The following is a 15,906-nucleotide window of genomic DNA, read 5'->3' on the forward strand; positions in this document are numbered from 1 at the left end:
GAACCTAATAGTACAGATTTTCTGTTTGCTTGGAGGATTGTAACCACTTTAACTCAAATGCACTTAGAAGCCCCCTTCAGACCTTCCTGCTCAACATGGGAAGGTCAGATGGAGCAACCAGGGTCTGCACATGTGACAACACACATGAGAACACTGGAGGCAGGCCCATCACACCCCTGTTCTACTTGGGAATTCTCTGACCAGGGAAATAAGATGTTACCTGCAAAATGGATCCAGTGGCATGATCCATTTCAGGATACTGGGCACCAGATGCAGAGCTTGGAAAAGTTACTTTTTTAAACTACAACTCCCATCAGCCCCAGCCAGCATGGCCACTGGATTGGGCTCATGGGAGTTGTAGTTCAAAAAAGTAACTTTTCCAAGCTCTGACCAGATGACACAAAGGTCAATCATAGTTGCAATATTCACTTTTGCCTCTCAGAAAAAAAACCTGGCAGGCAGCTTGGGGTCTGGATGAAACACAGGTCAGATACAGACTTGAACATCATATATGAGATCCCTGTAAATCTACCTGTTACATTCCAACTCTCTCTGACACCCTCCAAAGATACTGAAAGAGGGTAAACAATCTCCAAGAACTAAGCCAAGGGATCACTATGGTTTTATGTTCAGAATTATTTCTACCCTGGACCCATAGATAGGGATGGATGAATATATCAATTTCAGTTTCTCATTTCCCTTGTGTTTTGTTCAGTTCTCCACATTGTTTTGTACATTTTTTAACAAGTCTTCTTGAAAATTCATCATTTTAGTGTGAATATCTCCTTATACACATTTTTGTACGCAATTTTGCCTAATATACACAATTTTCCAAAGCAATTTTTCCCAATATATCTATTTCCTTAATGCATTTTTAATGCTATTTTCTCTAATGTATGCATTTTAAGCAAACTTTAGTATGCACATTTTTATATGCATAGGTCAGAGAAGTGCATTGCAAAATTAATTTCAGAGAAGTGAGAATTTCAAAGGATGGCTCCATTCCACTTCACATAATGTTTCAGAAAGTGCAAGTTAGGTAGATTGTCCTTTAAATGTGAACTGAATCAAATTTCTCTTCCATCCCTCCCCAGAGCCCTCCCCACAAATCAAAGCACTCTCCATCATTAATTTTATTTTTGGTCAGTGTTGATTTACAGTATACAAAGACAGTAAACTGCATGGCAAGACAGTGATAGGATGGTTGGAGTAATGGCTCAAAGGGGGTTAAGTTGTCTCAAAGGGGGGGTCCAAAATGACATAATTACATGCCATCTGCAAATTATTCCATGTTAATTATCTGAAAAATGCAGATTAGACTAATCTACCAATAATGCCATTGTTACCAGAAAGTTCCATAAATGATATTCATGCTGACAACTTAAATTCACATTGCTGAATAAGGATCTTCAGGTTTAAGTACATCTCTTTACTTTCTGTTAGACACGTTGACCAACCTATTTAGAAATTTTGAAGGAAGTGCTAAGGACACCACATCAGAAAGATTTTTTGCAAGACTAGAACAAAAAAAAACCCCAGTCAACAGAAAATGTTTATCTAACAGCATGTCCAGTAGATAAAACTAGGAAGCCCCTTCTTCTTCCTCAGTGTCTAACTTTATCCTGACAAGACTGTAGTTTAACAGTAAAAAAAAAACCGATCATGGACAAACCAGGTACTTATGATGATGATGGACTCTACAAGGATGGATCATTAAGTCTTTCAGATAAACTAAAGTTTGCATCATCTGGAATCACGGCATTTGAAATAAATGGTAAAGTATTTTCACTATTTGATCGTGATATCGGCTTGGGGAAGCACAATATTTTTTATTAGTGAATGAGTGTTCAGAAGTGCTTGCCTTTTAAAAAGTTAAATTGGATTTTAATTACATAACAAGACAATAATATTGTCTTATCTAAATTGTTTTCGTGACAAATGTAGCAGAATATCATGATGCATAGGGTTGTAGTCAACTAAGTTCTACTCAAAGTAGACACACTGGAATAATGAGTCTAAGTTAGCCATGTCTATTAACTTCAGTGGGTCTACCCTGAGTAGGACTAGCACTGAATACCACCCTGAATGACTTAATGGTGCAACACTAACCATGTCCCCTCAGATGTGAGCCCTACTGAATTCAGTGGGGCTTCCTCCCAGGTAAGTGATGTTAGAATTGCTGCATAAGACTGCCCCCCTGAACACAGTGGCTTACTTATGAGTAAATATACATGGGGTTGCTTTGAATTAGGGATTCCTAGGGGCCACTACTCACTTTATTAGCATCTAAGTAAAAAAATGTTTATGTGCTTCATATTAGTTAAGAATAGCATGCATGTGTTTTAATTAGCCCTTTCCCCCAGCACACAGAATCACTGTCCCACATGCTACTTCTGAATATTTCACTTAGAAAAGCAGCAAGTTAAATGTTCTTAAATCTCAATTGACACAAACTATGTGTTTTATTGTACCAGGGTATTCCTACCTACACCTAGATGTTCCATTATGGTTTAAATCAGGACTTAATTTCTCTTAAGTTTCAAGATTTTTGATGAAGGATGAATCTTGTGCCTCCAGGAAATGAGCCTTTAATTACCATTGTTGTATTTCTGGGTACAGCAGAGAGAAAGAGAGTGAGGACTTGAGAGTTCACACAATTTTTGGGGTGTGTGTTTAATATGATGGCGTCAACATGAGCTAACCTTTCAGTGAAAGTTGGTGCATTGATCCATTCTTGTGAATTGCTTATCACTGTTTACTAGAAATTAACTTAATAACAAAACAAGAACTAGTACCAATCCCTTCGTTAGCATTACTGGGGATATGGGATGAGCCAAATGAAAACGGATTGGATAAAGAATTGATTCTATATTTATTGTTGGTGCCAGGATGGTTATTGCAAGAAAATAGAAACATTTAGATGGGTTAAATGAGCAGTTATGCTACAGACAAATCTGGTCCACAGCTATTGCTGAAAAAATTAACTCAAAATTAAGGAATAGGAAAGGACAAACAAAAATTGTTTTCAAACTATGTGGCAGAATTTTATTTTCTATATAAATGATGACAACAGTAGTCAAATACCTCCAGTGAAATATGCCACTATTTAGAATTTTTAGTAACTCTTCAGCTTCAAGTTAGAATAGAATAAAACCCCAAGGACAACATCCTCATACTTACAAATAAAACAAATATTTAAAAAAGGACCTGTCATGAACCTGTAATGGTCATGAGTTATTAGAAATCTGATGACAACACTTTGGTTCCAGTAAGGGACTCTGGGAGATGGTTATAGTCAGAAAGGACAGGCCTTGCCAATTTGCAAAGTTAAGTTTCATTTTCCCAGCTGAAGACGGTTAGAAGAAGCCTTAACAAGCTGCACCTGTTTATCTTTGTTGATTAGCCAGTGCCTGGCACCCAAGGTCATCCTTGGCCTATGCAGTTGGAAAACACCGTTGGGAGGGGGGCCTGAAGGCGCGAAAATGTGAGAAACATCGAGAAGAAAGTTACATCAGTCAATTCCTGATTGGTCAATTAATGTTGGACCGTTAGGATCTTTTTCCCTTAAGTATAGGGCTAGGGACCCACAGCTTTTGTTCTCTGTTCTCTGCCTATGCTGACTGGCACCAGAGTTCCAAACCTTTTCTGCCTTATGGTTCCTGGGGTTGCTTATGGGAAGGCAACCTATGTCTGGTTCCATTGCTTTATGTTGAACATCCATCTCTCTTAGGAGAGGTGCCACGCAACCAACTACCTCGTATGTAAGTAGTTAGGTGAGCTAGTTTATTATTTTCTTGTTGTGTGTATGAATTCTCTGTAAGAACCTAAACCCCTGTTGGGTGAATGGTCTTAAAGGATTACTTGTTGCTATATGATATGTGCACTTATATATTTTAATAAAGCTACTTCTATTTAACCTGGTGTGTTCATTTGAGAGAAGGGGTGGTTCTAAATTCAGTGTTTTGACCCAACCTCAGTCACTCACTACCAAAGAGGGTTAAGAAGTTAAAAGCTTGGATTTTAAGTGTTAAACCAGAGGTGCCTGGCAAGGAGTGTAACTGTGACTCTTGCCTTTTAGGACCTTGGTTTTATATACCTTCTGGGCTCAGAGATCCCCTGGCTCTGAGTGGACCAGTATACAGGGGTGGTGGCAGCCTACCTTCTACCTTGCAGGGTTGTTGTGAGCGTACACAGCCTTGGCAAGGGTGAAGTAATAGCTTTTCGGTTCCAGTCTCATTTCCCTAAGGGTGGGGGTCTGAGCCTGATGCATGTTCCCGGGACCCTGAGGGTCGGGCGGGCATGACATGGCTGGCAGTGGTGAGGATCGAAGCCATTCCTGCTCTTAAGTGAACACGCTGTGTGAGATAAGTGCATTGCAGCAAGTTGTAAATTTTAAAGAGACTTCTGACACAATTGTTTGTTACTTTGGGTAGTAAGGTTAGTGCAGAATGTCGCAAAAGATAAAAACCAGATCTCAAAAGAATGGAGCTGAGGATGTGCTCCTGGCAGACACTGCGTTGCCTAGTCAGCTTGTTCAGCTGGAAGAAGGCGCTGCTGCTCTGTCGTTTATACCTCAGCCTTCTGTAGATGAAAAGGAGTTCGTGTCTAAGCAAACTGAGGATAGCGAAGATGAGGAGGAATCAGATTTGGATGAGGAAGAGCTGCCTAGGAGCATGCAGCGCTACCTGGCTAAGCAAATGAAGCTGTTGTCCCTGCAGTTCAAGGCTATGGAGGAAGATCGCCGGAGTAGGGAAAGCTTTGCTCGTGAGATGCAACAACCGCGAGGAGGAAGACCAGACCTCCATAAAAAATCCTTTCCGACTTTTCGTGAGACAGATGACATTTTTACCTTCTTCCAAGTTTTTGCTCACTCTTGTAGGGATCAAGGTGTGCCTAAAAAGTACTGGATGAGTGCTTTACGCATTAATGCTGAAGGCGAGTTGAGAGAACTGTTGAACTCTTTGCCACTGGAGTATGTAGATGATTTTGACTACTTTTATGCTTTAGCCAAGTCTCATTTTGCGCTAACTTCAGAGGATTGTTTTCGGCATTTAGAAATAGACCAGAAGAAGTCTCGGGAAAGCTTCTCAGCCTTTGCTGCACGGATGGGCAGAAATGTGGAACGTTGGGCTGACACAGCCGAGGCTGTAACCCGAGAGGAGGTTTTAGATCTGTTTGCAAAAGAACTGTTTTACAGACGCCTCCCTCGAGATTTGATGGCTCTGGTCAGAGACCAGCAGCCCCGTTCTCTGACTGAAGCAGGCATGCTAGCAGATCGTATGTTTAGAAACAGAGCTGGAGAAAAGTATACTTTGTTTCGGAGACCGGAGTACGTTCCTGTGAAAACGCCGAGGCGAGAGACTGCAGGTATGCAGAAACCAGGGCAACCGGCGAAGGAAGAGAAAGGGGGGCCTGCTGGCTACTTCAAAGTGTCTTCCGCCCGGCCCGAGGCTGCATTGCAAGAGAAGCCCCGTGGAGAAATAATTTGTTTTAAATGTGGGCAAATTGGACATAAAGCTAATTCCTGTTCTAAAACCTTGTCTAAGCCCAATCCTGCTGGAAGGAAGAACCCAAAGGTTGCTCCAGTTGCACGCGTGAGAGACTTAACGTCCCCTGGAGCGGAACCTCCTGAACTTTCTTCATGGTCGTCAGCCGAGGAGAATGAAGGAGCAGAATCGGATTTTGTATTTTCTGCCCCAAATTCACAAGACCGTCCTGAGGCTCCTCGTGGACCAGTTGTTAAAGCCCTGCCGGTGAGTGTTGTACAGACTGTGTCAGGGGATCGAGAGGGAGGAGTAAAGAATAGTTTGTTTCCAGAGAAAGACTCTCCAGGACCTCTTTCATCGGAATGTAAAGAATGGGTTCAAACGCAGTTTTCCGAATCCATATATGTAAACTGTATTAAGGTCAAGGGAAGAATCGATTCAGGCTCAGAAATTACCAGTATTGCAGAACGGCTGGTTAAGCCGGAGCAATATGTTCCAGAGTTACAAGTGGCGGTCACAGCGTATGGCCAGCAGACAGTGCAAGTGCCCGTAGCTGATGTGGTGCTTTCATACCGAGGCTGGACTGGACGCCATAGAGTTATAGTTCATTCGGATGACCATTTATGGGATGTTTTAATAGGAGTTGATCTGTTGTTCCTAAGCCATCAAGAGACTGTACGTGAAGCGGAAATAAACGCTCTTACCAGGTCTCAAACTTTGTCACAACCTATGGAAGACTGTGGGGAGAAATGGCCTCTGGGTGGCGAGGAAGAGAGGGCTGCCGTTGGGAGGGCTGGGACCCTGCCCGAACAACAGGGAAAAAACTCCTTTCAACCCAGTGTGGGGGAGACGGAGGAATGTAAATTACCGGCAGCCAGCTCCCAAGCCTTTAAGGCAGCTTTACTGAAGGATGAGAGTTTGCAAAACTGCAGAGAAGAAGCCGAGAGAAGCCCTCCTGCCTTATCAGAGACTGTGAAAGTGAGATTTTATTGGGACAAAGGCTTGCTTTATCGAGAACATGTACCTGGGGGGAATTCTACGGACTGGCAACCAGTCAGACAATTAGTTGTGCCAAAACCTTTTCGCCTGGATGTATTGCGGCTGGCCCATGATGTTGTGACTGCGGGGCACCTGGGTGTGAAACGGACTTTGTTTTCTGTTACCCAGCATTTTTATTGGCCCTTAGTGGCTAAGACTGTTAAAGAATATGTAAAATCCTGTGATATTTGTCAACAACTTGGGTATGCGCGTGATCACCCCAAGGCACCCTTACAAGTATCCCAGATTGTGGCAGAACCTTTTGCTCAAGTGGCTGTGGACGTGATCGGCCCTTTTAATCCGACTAAGACTGGGAGAAGATTTATTTTGACTGTAATTGACTTTGCCACGAGATTTGCTGAAGCTATTCCTTTGAGTTCCATCACTGCCCCAGTCATTGCTAAAACCTTGTTAGAGTTATTTTCGCGTTGGGGGTTTCCCAAGACTATTTTGTCAGACCGAGGGCCGAGTTTTGTGGCCAAGTTAACTAAAAAACTTTGGGAACTTGCTGGTATGGAACATCATATTACGACTGCTGGTCACCATTCCTCGAATGGGCTATGTGAGAAAATGAACGCCACTATTAATAAAATGTTAAGGGCGTATGTGTTAGAACATCCTAGAGAGTGGGATGTAGCTTTACCTTTCCTGATGTTCGCCTATAGGGCTACTCCCTCTGCCAGCTTGGGCTACAGCCCCAACCAGCTAGTTTTTGGAAGGGATCTGGTGGGGCCTTTGTCATTACTCAAGAATGAGTGGGAAGGAAGGTTGGAAGCTATGCCTGTGTCGGTAGTAACTTACCTTCAGAAGTTACAGAATATTTTAAGAGATGTTTTGGCTGTCGCTCATGAGAATTTGGGGGAGGCTCAACAACAGCAGAAAGCCCATTATGATGCTCACGCTAAAGAAAGACACTTTGTTGAGGGGTCAGAAGTTTTGGTACTAAAGGCCCAAGTAGACAATAAGTTGTCGGTGGCCTGGGAAGGCCCTTTGATTGTCAAGGCCCAGTTGAGCGACACCAACTATCTGCTAATTGACCCTAAATCCCATAAGAAACCTAAAGTATACCATGTGAATATGATGAAGCAATATTTTTCTAGGAAACACCTGGTTTTGACTTGCACTCCTGCTATGGAGGTTGTTGAAGATGCCCTATCTCGGTTACCTGTTCCAGTTGATTGATATTTGATTCATGCCTATTCCATTGACTGATTTCCCGGCTCTGATGACCTCTGGACCGTTTTTAGACCTTGTTTTACTCTTTTATGCTTTTAACATGTTTTATGGACTTTTTAAAGATTTTACGGCTTATGACCTTTTTTGAACTTGGACCAGTTTTGGATCACCCCATTTTTCATTCTATTTTTTTTTTTTATTTTTTATTTTTTATTATTATTTTTTTTTTGATAATAAAGTTTTCTTTTCTTTTTGGGTGTTTTAGGGGTCCCTTATTTCTTTTTTTTTTTTTTCTTTTTCTCCTTTATTGTTTGTTATGTTGTAACTTTGAACTTAATTAGAAGGCATAAGACAAGAAGTAGCTCACTTGCTTAAAATGTATTAAAGTGTTTTTTCTTCTCTTTTTTATATGCTGTATTGTAATGTTGATGGAATTTTTTTTTTTTGATTGTTCCCTTATTCCTGGTTGCTGTGGCGATGACGCAGAACTATTCAGAGTTCTGACATCATCTTCCCAAAAAGGGGCGTGTCATGAACCTGTAATGGTCATGAGTTATTAGAAATCTGATGACAACACTTTGGTTCCAGTAAGGGACTCTGGGAGATGGTTATAGTCAGAAAGGACAGGCCTTGCCAATTTGCAAAGTTAAGTTTCATTTTCCCAGCTGAAGACGGTTAGAAGAAGCCTTAACAAGCTGCACCTGTTTATCTTTGTTGATTAGCCAGTGCCTGGCACCCAAGGTCATCCTTGGCCTATGCAGTTGGAAAACACCGTTGGGAGGGGGGCCTGAAGGCGCGAAAATGTGAGAAACATCGAGAAGAAAGTTACATCAGTCAATTCCTGATTGGTCAATTAATGTTGGACCGTTAGGATCTTTTTCCCTTAAGTATAGGGCTAGGGACCCACAGCTTTTGTTCTCTGTTCTCTGCCTATGCTGACTGGCACCAGAGTTCCAAACCTTTTCTGCCTTATGGTTCCTGGGGTTGCTTATGGGAAGGCAACCTATGTCTGGTTCCATTGCTTTATGTTGAACATCCATCTCTCTTAGGAGAGGTGCCACGCAACCAACTACCTCGTATGTAAGTAGTTAGGTGAGCTAGTTTATTATTTTCTTGTTGTGTGTATGAATTCTCTGTAAGAACCTAAACCCCTGTTGGGTGAATGGTCTTAAAGGATTACTTGTTGCTATATGATATGTGCACTTATATATTTTAATAAAGCTACTTCTATTTAACCTGGTGTGTTCATTTGAGAGAAGGGGTGGTTCTAAATTCAGTGTTTTGACCCAACCTCAGTCACTCACTACCAAAGAGGGTTAAGAAGTTAAAAGCTTGGATTTTAAGTGTTAAACCAGAGGTGCCTGGCAAGGAGTGTAACTGTGACTCTTGCCTTTTAGGACCTTGGTTTTATATACCTTCTGGGCTCAGAGATCCCCTGGCTCTGAGTGGACCAGTATACAGGGGTGGTGGCAGCCTACCTTCTACCTTGCAGGGTTGTTGTGAGCGTACACAGCCTTGGCAAGGGTGAAGTAATAGCTTTTCGGTTCCAGTCTCATTTCCCTAAGGGTGGGGGTCTGAGCCTGATGCATGTTCCCGGGACCCTGAGGGTCGGGCGGGCATGACAGGACCCTCCAGTATTAATAATTATTATTCTTCCCAGGGATTGGACCCAAATTTGTATCTTTTTTGCGTGTATACATATGTTTCATTTAAATTTTTCTTCAACTGTATTTTTTCTCCTTTATTACCTTATTTCTTATATGTTATTGAAGTATATTTTTAGTTAGATGCATAAAAAGATTTTTTTAACAAAAGAATCACAGTTTACTCATCTGAGCTCAGTATGGGGAGATTTTTCAAGATATGGTGAAGTGTTAGAGCCAGAATATTGAGTCAGAGCAGGAGTGGGTAAACTGTGGGTTGAAAGCCAGATCTGGCGCTGCAGGAAGTAGCCTGACAGCCCCTACAGCTTTATCTCCCAATCTCAGCATTGTGGTCCTCAGTGCTGAAATTGGGAGATAAAGCACTCTGACTGCTCTTTAGAGAGCAGCCTACCTCTAACGGATCATTCACAAGATGACCCAAAATGTACTAAAAATCCAAGTCATATTTGATCTGCTCACCTTGTGTCAAATGATGGTGTGAAGCAGCTCTAAGACAGGGGATTTCAGGTCACTATAGTACCATGGCTGCAGTCCTCTGTACAGTCATTTGGGAGTAAACCCCAGTGATCTTACCTTTCCTTGCGATGAACTAATTCAGATTAACTAATTCACTGAATTAATTCAAAAATCTCTGAATTACACCCCAAAGTGGCTCCTATCATTTCCAGGTGAACTGAACATGAATTAAATTATTTTTGCAATGGAACTTAAGGCAATTTTTAATTCTGTTCAATTTTTATTTTAATTTAGTAATATGGGTTTCATCACACTTAACTCTGTGTTTGATTGTGGCCATTGCATTTACCATTTTTACCTATCTGAAAAGTGATGCTGCTATTTAAGCGTAAACATCATAGCGGCTAGGAAAAATAAATAAAACAATTGTTCACATTACACTGTGTGTGTGTTTCAATATTTTCTTAGTGTTCTTAACTATATTTTATACTTTAGCAGAACAGCTGCAAAATTCAGAAGGCTGAAAAGAAATAAGCCAAGGACTATGTGAATGAATTATGAATTTAACTGGAACAGGATCCATTCTTTTTGGAAGGGGGTGAATTTGATCTGGAACTAATTCCTTTTGGGAGGGGGTGATCTGGAACTGGAGCTCCTTTTTAAAATGAACTTTCCAAGTGCTGGATTTTACTCGTAGGGTTTCCCTTCAAGCAATCATGCATAGAGTGGACCTGCACTGTACACAGCTTCCTTGCAGTTCAGACAGCCCAGGAAATTGGAACTTTATCTGGAAATACAGCTAAGTTGAACAAAGGTGTTAAAGACATAGTGTATCACAGCCTGCCTGTCCAAGAATTCACTATTAACTGTAACTGTGCAGCTCAACAGGATCCATGTTTACTCAGGAGCAAGTCACTGATTCTAACTCTCAGTATTTGTGCATAGGGTTATAGCCTTAAACAGTAACACAGCACATTGGTCACTCATTTGCAAGCCAAAAATGATTGGATGACATTTCTTTCTCCCCAAAACCTTAGATCCAAAAGGCCAGAAAAAGACTTTCAACTGCTGCATTTCAGCTGTGGTTATACCGTACTTGATTGTGCTCACTGTAGGCTTCGGACTGTTGGCCTATAAAGGTAATTAATCTTAAATGCTGTATTCTCTCCTGAATCTAGAGGTAAAGATTGTGCACCAATAATACTTTAAATATCCAATTAGCAAATCTCTTTTGGGAAGAAGGGGCATGTCCTGCCGCCAGAATAAGAGCTTAGATGTGGAGGAAAGGAGCTTGTCTTAAAGACCTAAAAGAGCGTCCACTCAGGGATGCTCTGCAAATCAATCTTGCTTTCAAGACACATTGTTGTGTCTCAAATCACAAATAAGACTGCAATCCAATACATGTCTACTCAAAAGTAAGCTCCATTGGGTTCAATGGTACTTACTCCCAGGTAAGTGTGTACTGGATTGCAGCCTAAATGTGTTTTGTGTGTGTATGTATTTTAAAAAAAGATTCTCAGTCAAACCCAAAAATCTCAGAAAGAATTATGGTATAAAACACACACACACACAAAAGGAATCTACATATATTTCCACGCTAAAAGTTCCAAACTTTTAACATGTGTGTGAAAAATAAAAACAAAGGACACTCCATTTGCAGAGGACAAATTCCAAACATGCAAGTAAATAACCTTCAGACCTTTAGCCTCTCAAGCTGTTTCCCAGATGTTCTCACATCCAGCCATATGCTAGACAAATTTGTTACCTTAAGGACCCTGATAACAACCTGGGTGAACCTTTCAAGAGCTTCTTATCCTGCAGGATACTAGCAGCATCTTCTTTTTATCACAAATTCATTCTGCTCCTCAGAATAAATTGCTGGGATAATTAGGAATATTTATTTATTATTTTATTTTTTTATTTAATTTAATTTATATACCGCCCTAAGCCCAAGGGCTCTCTGGGCGGTGTACATAACAATAAAACAATCAGAAAATATATAAATACAATAATACAATGGAATCAAACCAAACAGACGTAAACAAAAATCAAAACAGCAGCAAAATACATCAATAAATATTAATAGTACACATTAAAATGCCTGGGAATATAAAAAGGGTTTTACCTGGCGCCGAAAAGATAGCAGCGTCGGCACCAGGCGCACCTCATCGGGGAGACCATTCCACAATTTGGGGGCCACAACCGAAAAGGCCCTATTTCTAGTCACCACCCTCCGAGCTTCTCGATGGGATGGTACTCGGAGGAGGGCCTTAGATGTTGAGCGCAGTGTACGGGTAGTTTCATATTGGGAGAGGCGCTCCACCAGGTATTGCAGTCCCATGCCGTGTAAGGCTTTATAGGTCAAAACCAGCACTTTGAATTTAGCCCGGAAACAAATAGGAAGCCAGTGCAGACGGGCCAGAACAGGTGTTATATGAGCGGACCTTCTGGTCTGCGTCAACAATCTGGCCACTGCATTCTGGACTAACTGTAGTTTCCGAACTGTCTTCAAGGGCAGCCCAATGTAGAGTGCATTGCAATAGTCCAATCTAGAAGTTACCAGAGCATGAACGACTGAGGCGAGGTCGTCACTGTCCAGATAGGGACGTAGCTGGGCTACCAATCGAAGATGGTAGAAAGCATTTTGTGCCACTGAGGCTACCTGAGCCTCAAGAGACAGGGAAGGGGCAAAAAGAACTCCCAAGCTACGAAACTGTTCTTTCAAGGGGAGTGTAACCCCATCCAGAACAGGGTGAACATCCACCATCTGGGCAGAGAAGGCACTCACTAACAGCGTCTCGGTCTTGTCTGGATTAAGCTTCAGTCTGTTAGCTCCCATCCAATCCATTATCGCGGCCAGGCAACGGTTTAGTACGTTAACAGCCTCACCTGAGGAAGATGAAAAGGAGAAATAAAGTTGCGTGTCATCAGCGTACTGGTGACAACGCACTCCAAAACTCCTGATGACCACACCCAGCGGCTTCATATAGATGTTAAAAAGCATGGGGGACAGTACCGATCCCTGTGGGACTCCACAATGGAGAGTCCAGGGTGTCGAGCAGTGATCCTCAAGCACTATCTTCTGTTGACGACCCACCAAGTAGGAGCGGAGCCAGTGCCAAGCATTACCCCCAACTCCCAACTCCGTGAGCCTTCCCAGAAGGATACCATGGTCGATGGTATCAAAAGCAGCTGAGAGATCAAGGAGAATCAACAGGGTCACACTCCCCCTGTCCCTCTCCCTACAAAGGTCATCATACAGAGCGACCAAGGCTGTTTCGGTACCAAACCCAGGCCTAAAACCGGATTGAAACGGATCGAGATAATCAGTGTCATCCAAGAGCCCCTGGAGCTGGCCGGCCACCACCCGTTCCAGAACCTTGCCCAGGAACGGAACATTCGCCACAGGTCTATAGTTGTTCAAGTTATCTGGGTCCAAGGAGGGTTTCTTCAGGAGCGGTCTCACTACCGCCGCTTTTAGGCAGTCAGGGACCACTCCCTCTCGCAAAGAGGCATTAATTACCTCCTTGGCCCAGCCGGAGGTTCCGGTCCTGCCAGCTTTCACCAGCCAAGAGGGGCAAGGATCCAGCACAGACGTGGTCGCCCGCACTAGTCCAAGGATCTTGTCAACATCCTCAAGCTGCACCAACTGAAACTCATCCAATAAATGAGGACAAGACCGTGATCTGGATGTTTCATTGAATCCAACTGCTATAATATTGGAGTCTAAGTTCCGACGAATGCAAGCGATCTTATCTTGGAAGTGTCCAGCGAACTCTTCACAGCGGGCTACAGATGAATCTATAGTATCCCGAGGGCCAAGATGTAAAAGCCCTCGTACAATTTTAAAAAGCTCCGCTGGGCGGGAGAGTGATGCCTTAATACTGACAGCAAAATATCTCTTTTTTGCTGCCCTCACCGCTGCTATATATCGCTTAGAGCAGGCACTTACCAAGGCATAATTGCATTCGTCGGGAGTCCGCCTCCATCTGCACTCAAGCCTCCTCCTCTCTTGCTTCATCGCTCTCAGCTCCGAGGTATACCATGGAGCTGTATGAGCTCTACATAGGAGGGGGCACATGGGAGCGATCGTGTCAACCTCCCGGGTCATCTCCGTATTCCACAGTTCAACCAGGGCTTCAACAGGAGCGCCAGTCTTCTCAGTCGGAAAATCCCCCAGAGCCTTTTGGAAACCCTCAGGATCCATTAATCTCCGAGGGTGGACCAATTTAATAGGTCCCCCACCCTTGCAGAGGGAAAGGGTCGCCGTAAGCCTAAACCTCAGCAAGCGGTGATCTGTCCATGACAATGGGGTAGATGAAAAAACCCCAACCTCCAGATCACCATCTCCCTGTCCAGTGGCGAAGATCAAATCAAGGGTATGTCCCGACACATGCGTTGGGCCAGTAACAAACTGAGACAGCCCCATGGTTGTCATGGACGCCATAAAGTCCTGAGCCGCCCCAGATAAAGCAGTCTCGGCATGGACGTTGAAGTCCCCCAGTACCAACAGTCTAGGGGACTGCAACAATACCTCCAAGACTACTTCTGTCAGCTCAGTTAGGGAATTTGTTGAGCAGCAGGGCGGGCGGTACACCAACAAAATTCCCAGCCTGTCTCTCTGGCCCAGCACAAGGTGGAGACACTCCAAACCAGTCGTCACCTGTACAGGGTGCTCGGTGAGTGAGAAAGAACTCCTATAGACCACGGCAACCCCGCCTCCCCGACCTTCGGCTCTACCATGATGCTGAACCGTATACCCAGGTGGGCAAAGCTGGGTAAGAGCAACTCCTCCCATATCACCCACCCAGGTCTCGGTTATGCACGCCAGGTCAGCCGCCTCCTCCACAATTAAATCATGAACAAGGGAGATCTTATGCTGTACCGACCTGGCGTTTAACAACAGCATATGGAGATCCGAAGGCTGACTGATAGGACAACCAGCAGTCCTGGGGATGTGAGGAGAAATATACTAGGAGATAGAAACAAACAAGCCAAATTTACTGAAATCATGTCAGGCACTGGTCTTGAACTGGTGGCTTGTGTGATCAACTCCTGAGGTGGAATATCTGTCTATATATGGTGTGTCACAATAGTGGTGCTGCCATTTTTTCCTGGTTGACATATTTTAAAGAGAGAGGGTGAGAGAGAAAAGAACAGTAGAAAGAGATGAGAGAAAGGAGAAAGGCCGCAAGAAAGGAGATGAGAAAATGGGCACAGAAAACACCAATTTTGCTGTATATGGTAAGATAGTCAAAGTGGACCCATGCTGTGGATTGAGGTTAAAGGTGGGTCATGGGGCTGAAAGGACTGAAGATTGCTTAGCTAGGGCACATTGTAATTGTCCATAAAGCCACAAAACCAAGAGCCAGTTCCACTTGCATGAGCTTCACCTGATTTCTTAGCCCTTAATGATTCACGGCTGAGGCATTGAACATACATTACTAAACTGCAGCTGCTCCCGTGTTGCTGCTGGTCAGTATTTGAAATAAATCTGTCATATGGGTGGGGCTGGCCACACGGTAGCCTGGCATGCCAGCATCTAGTACCCCAGTGGCTGACAATACTGATGTGCAAGAGAGATAACCAAGTGTCCAAATCTGCCCACCTGATTGTTGTTGACCTTCAAACATTACCCCCACCCCTTGCCACTGCAGTGGGCCAGATTGTGTGAGGTGACTCTTAGTTTGAAAGCACTGTGTGTGAAGTGCTATGAAAGTTCTGTCTGTGGTGCTGAACAATGTGTAGATGGAATTCACCGCCTGATGCTGCAGTCATCAAGGGAGGGCATGCAAATGCTAACTGACCCTAACTGTGAGACAAATAGCTTTGGACCACACAACAGATAATCTTTGGGTTCCATCTAGTCCTATTAGTTGATAGGCTTCACCTGTAGCCAGTCTTTCTTTTTAGTTGGGGCAACCATATTTCTAAGTGGGGCTATGGGGAGAAGAGGTTCATGGCACCAACCAATCCCTCCTTCACTGGCGGAGAGGATGTATGGGCAAGGCCAGGGGAAGGGAAAGGCAGCGATCTTCCTCCTCATTCCTCCTCCATTCAGAGAGTTTGTTATTTTACATGAATGA

General features: G+C 43.3%; 1 protein-coding gene across 1 annotated transcript in view; it reads left to right on the forward strand.

Annotated features, from left to right (window-relative positions):
* The first annotated feature begins 1,662 nt into the window (after nt 1-1,662).
* The window catches only part of MARCO (macrophage receptor with collagenous structure), a 54,041-nt gene continuing 39,797 nt past the window's right edge, over nt 1,663-15,906 (forward strand). Inside the window, 2 exon segments of the mRNA XM_061612707.1 lie at nt 1,663-1,675; nt 10,858-10,959. Coding sequence (XP_061468691.1) covers nt 1,663-1,675; nt 10,858-10,959 — 115 coding nt within the window.

Source organism: Rhineura floridana, chromosome 2, assembly GCF_030035675.1.
Source record: "Rhineura floridana isolate rRhiFlo1 chromosome 2, rRhiFlo1.hap2, whole genome shotgun sequence".
Classification (NCBI taxonomy): Eukaryota; Metazoa; Chordata; class Lepidosauria; order Squamata; family Rhineuridae; genus Rhineura; species Rhineura floridana.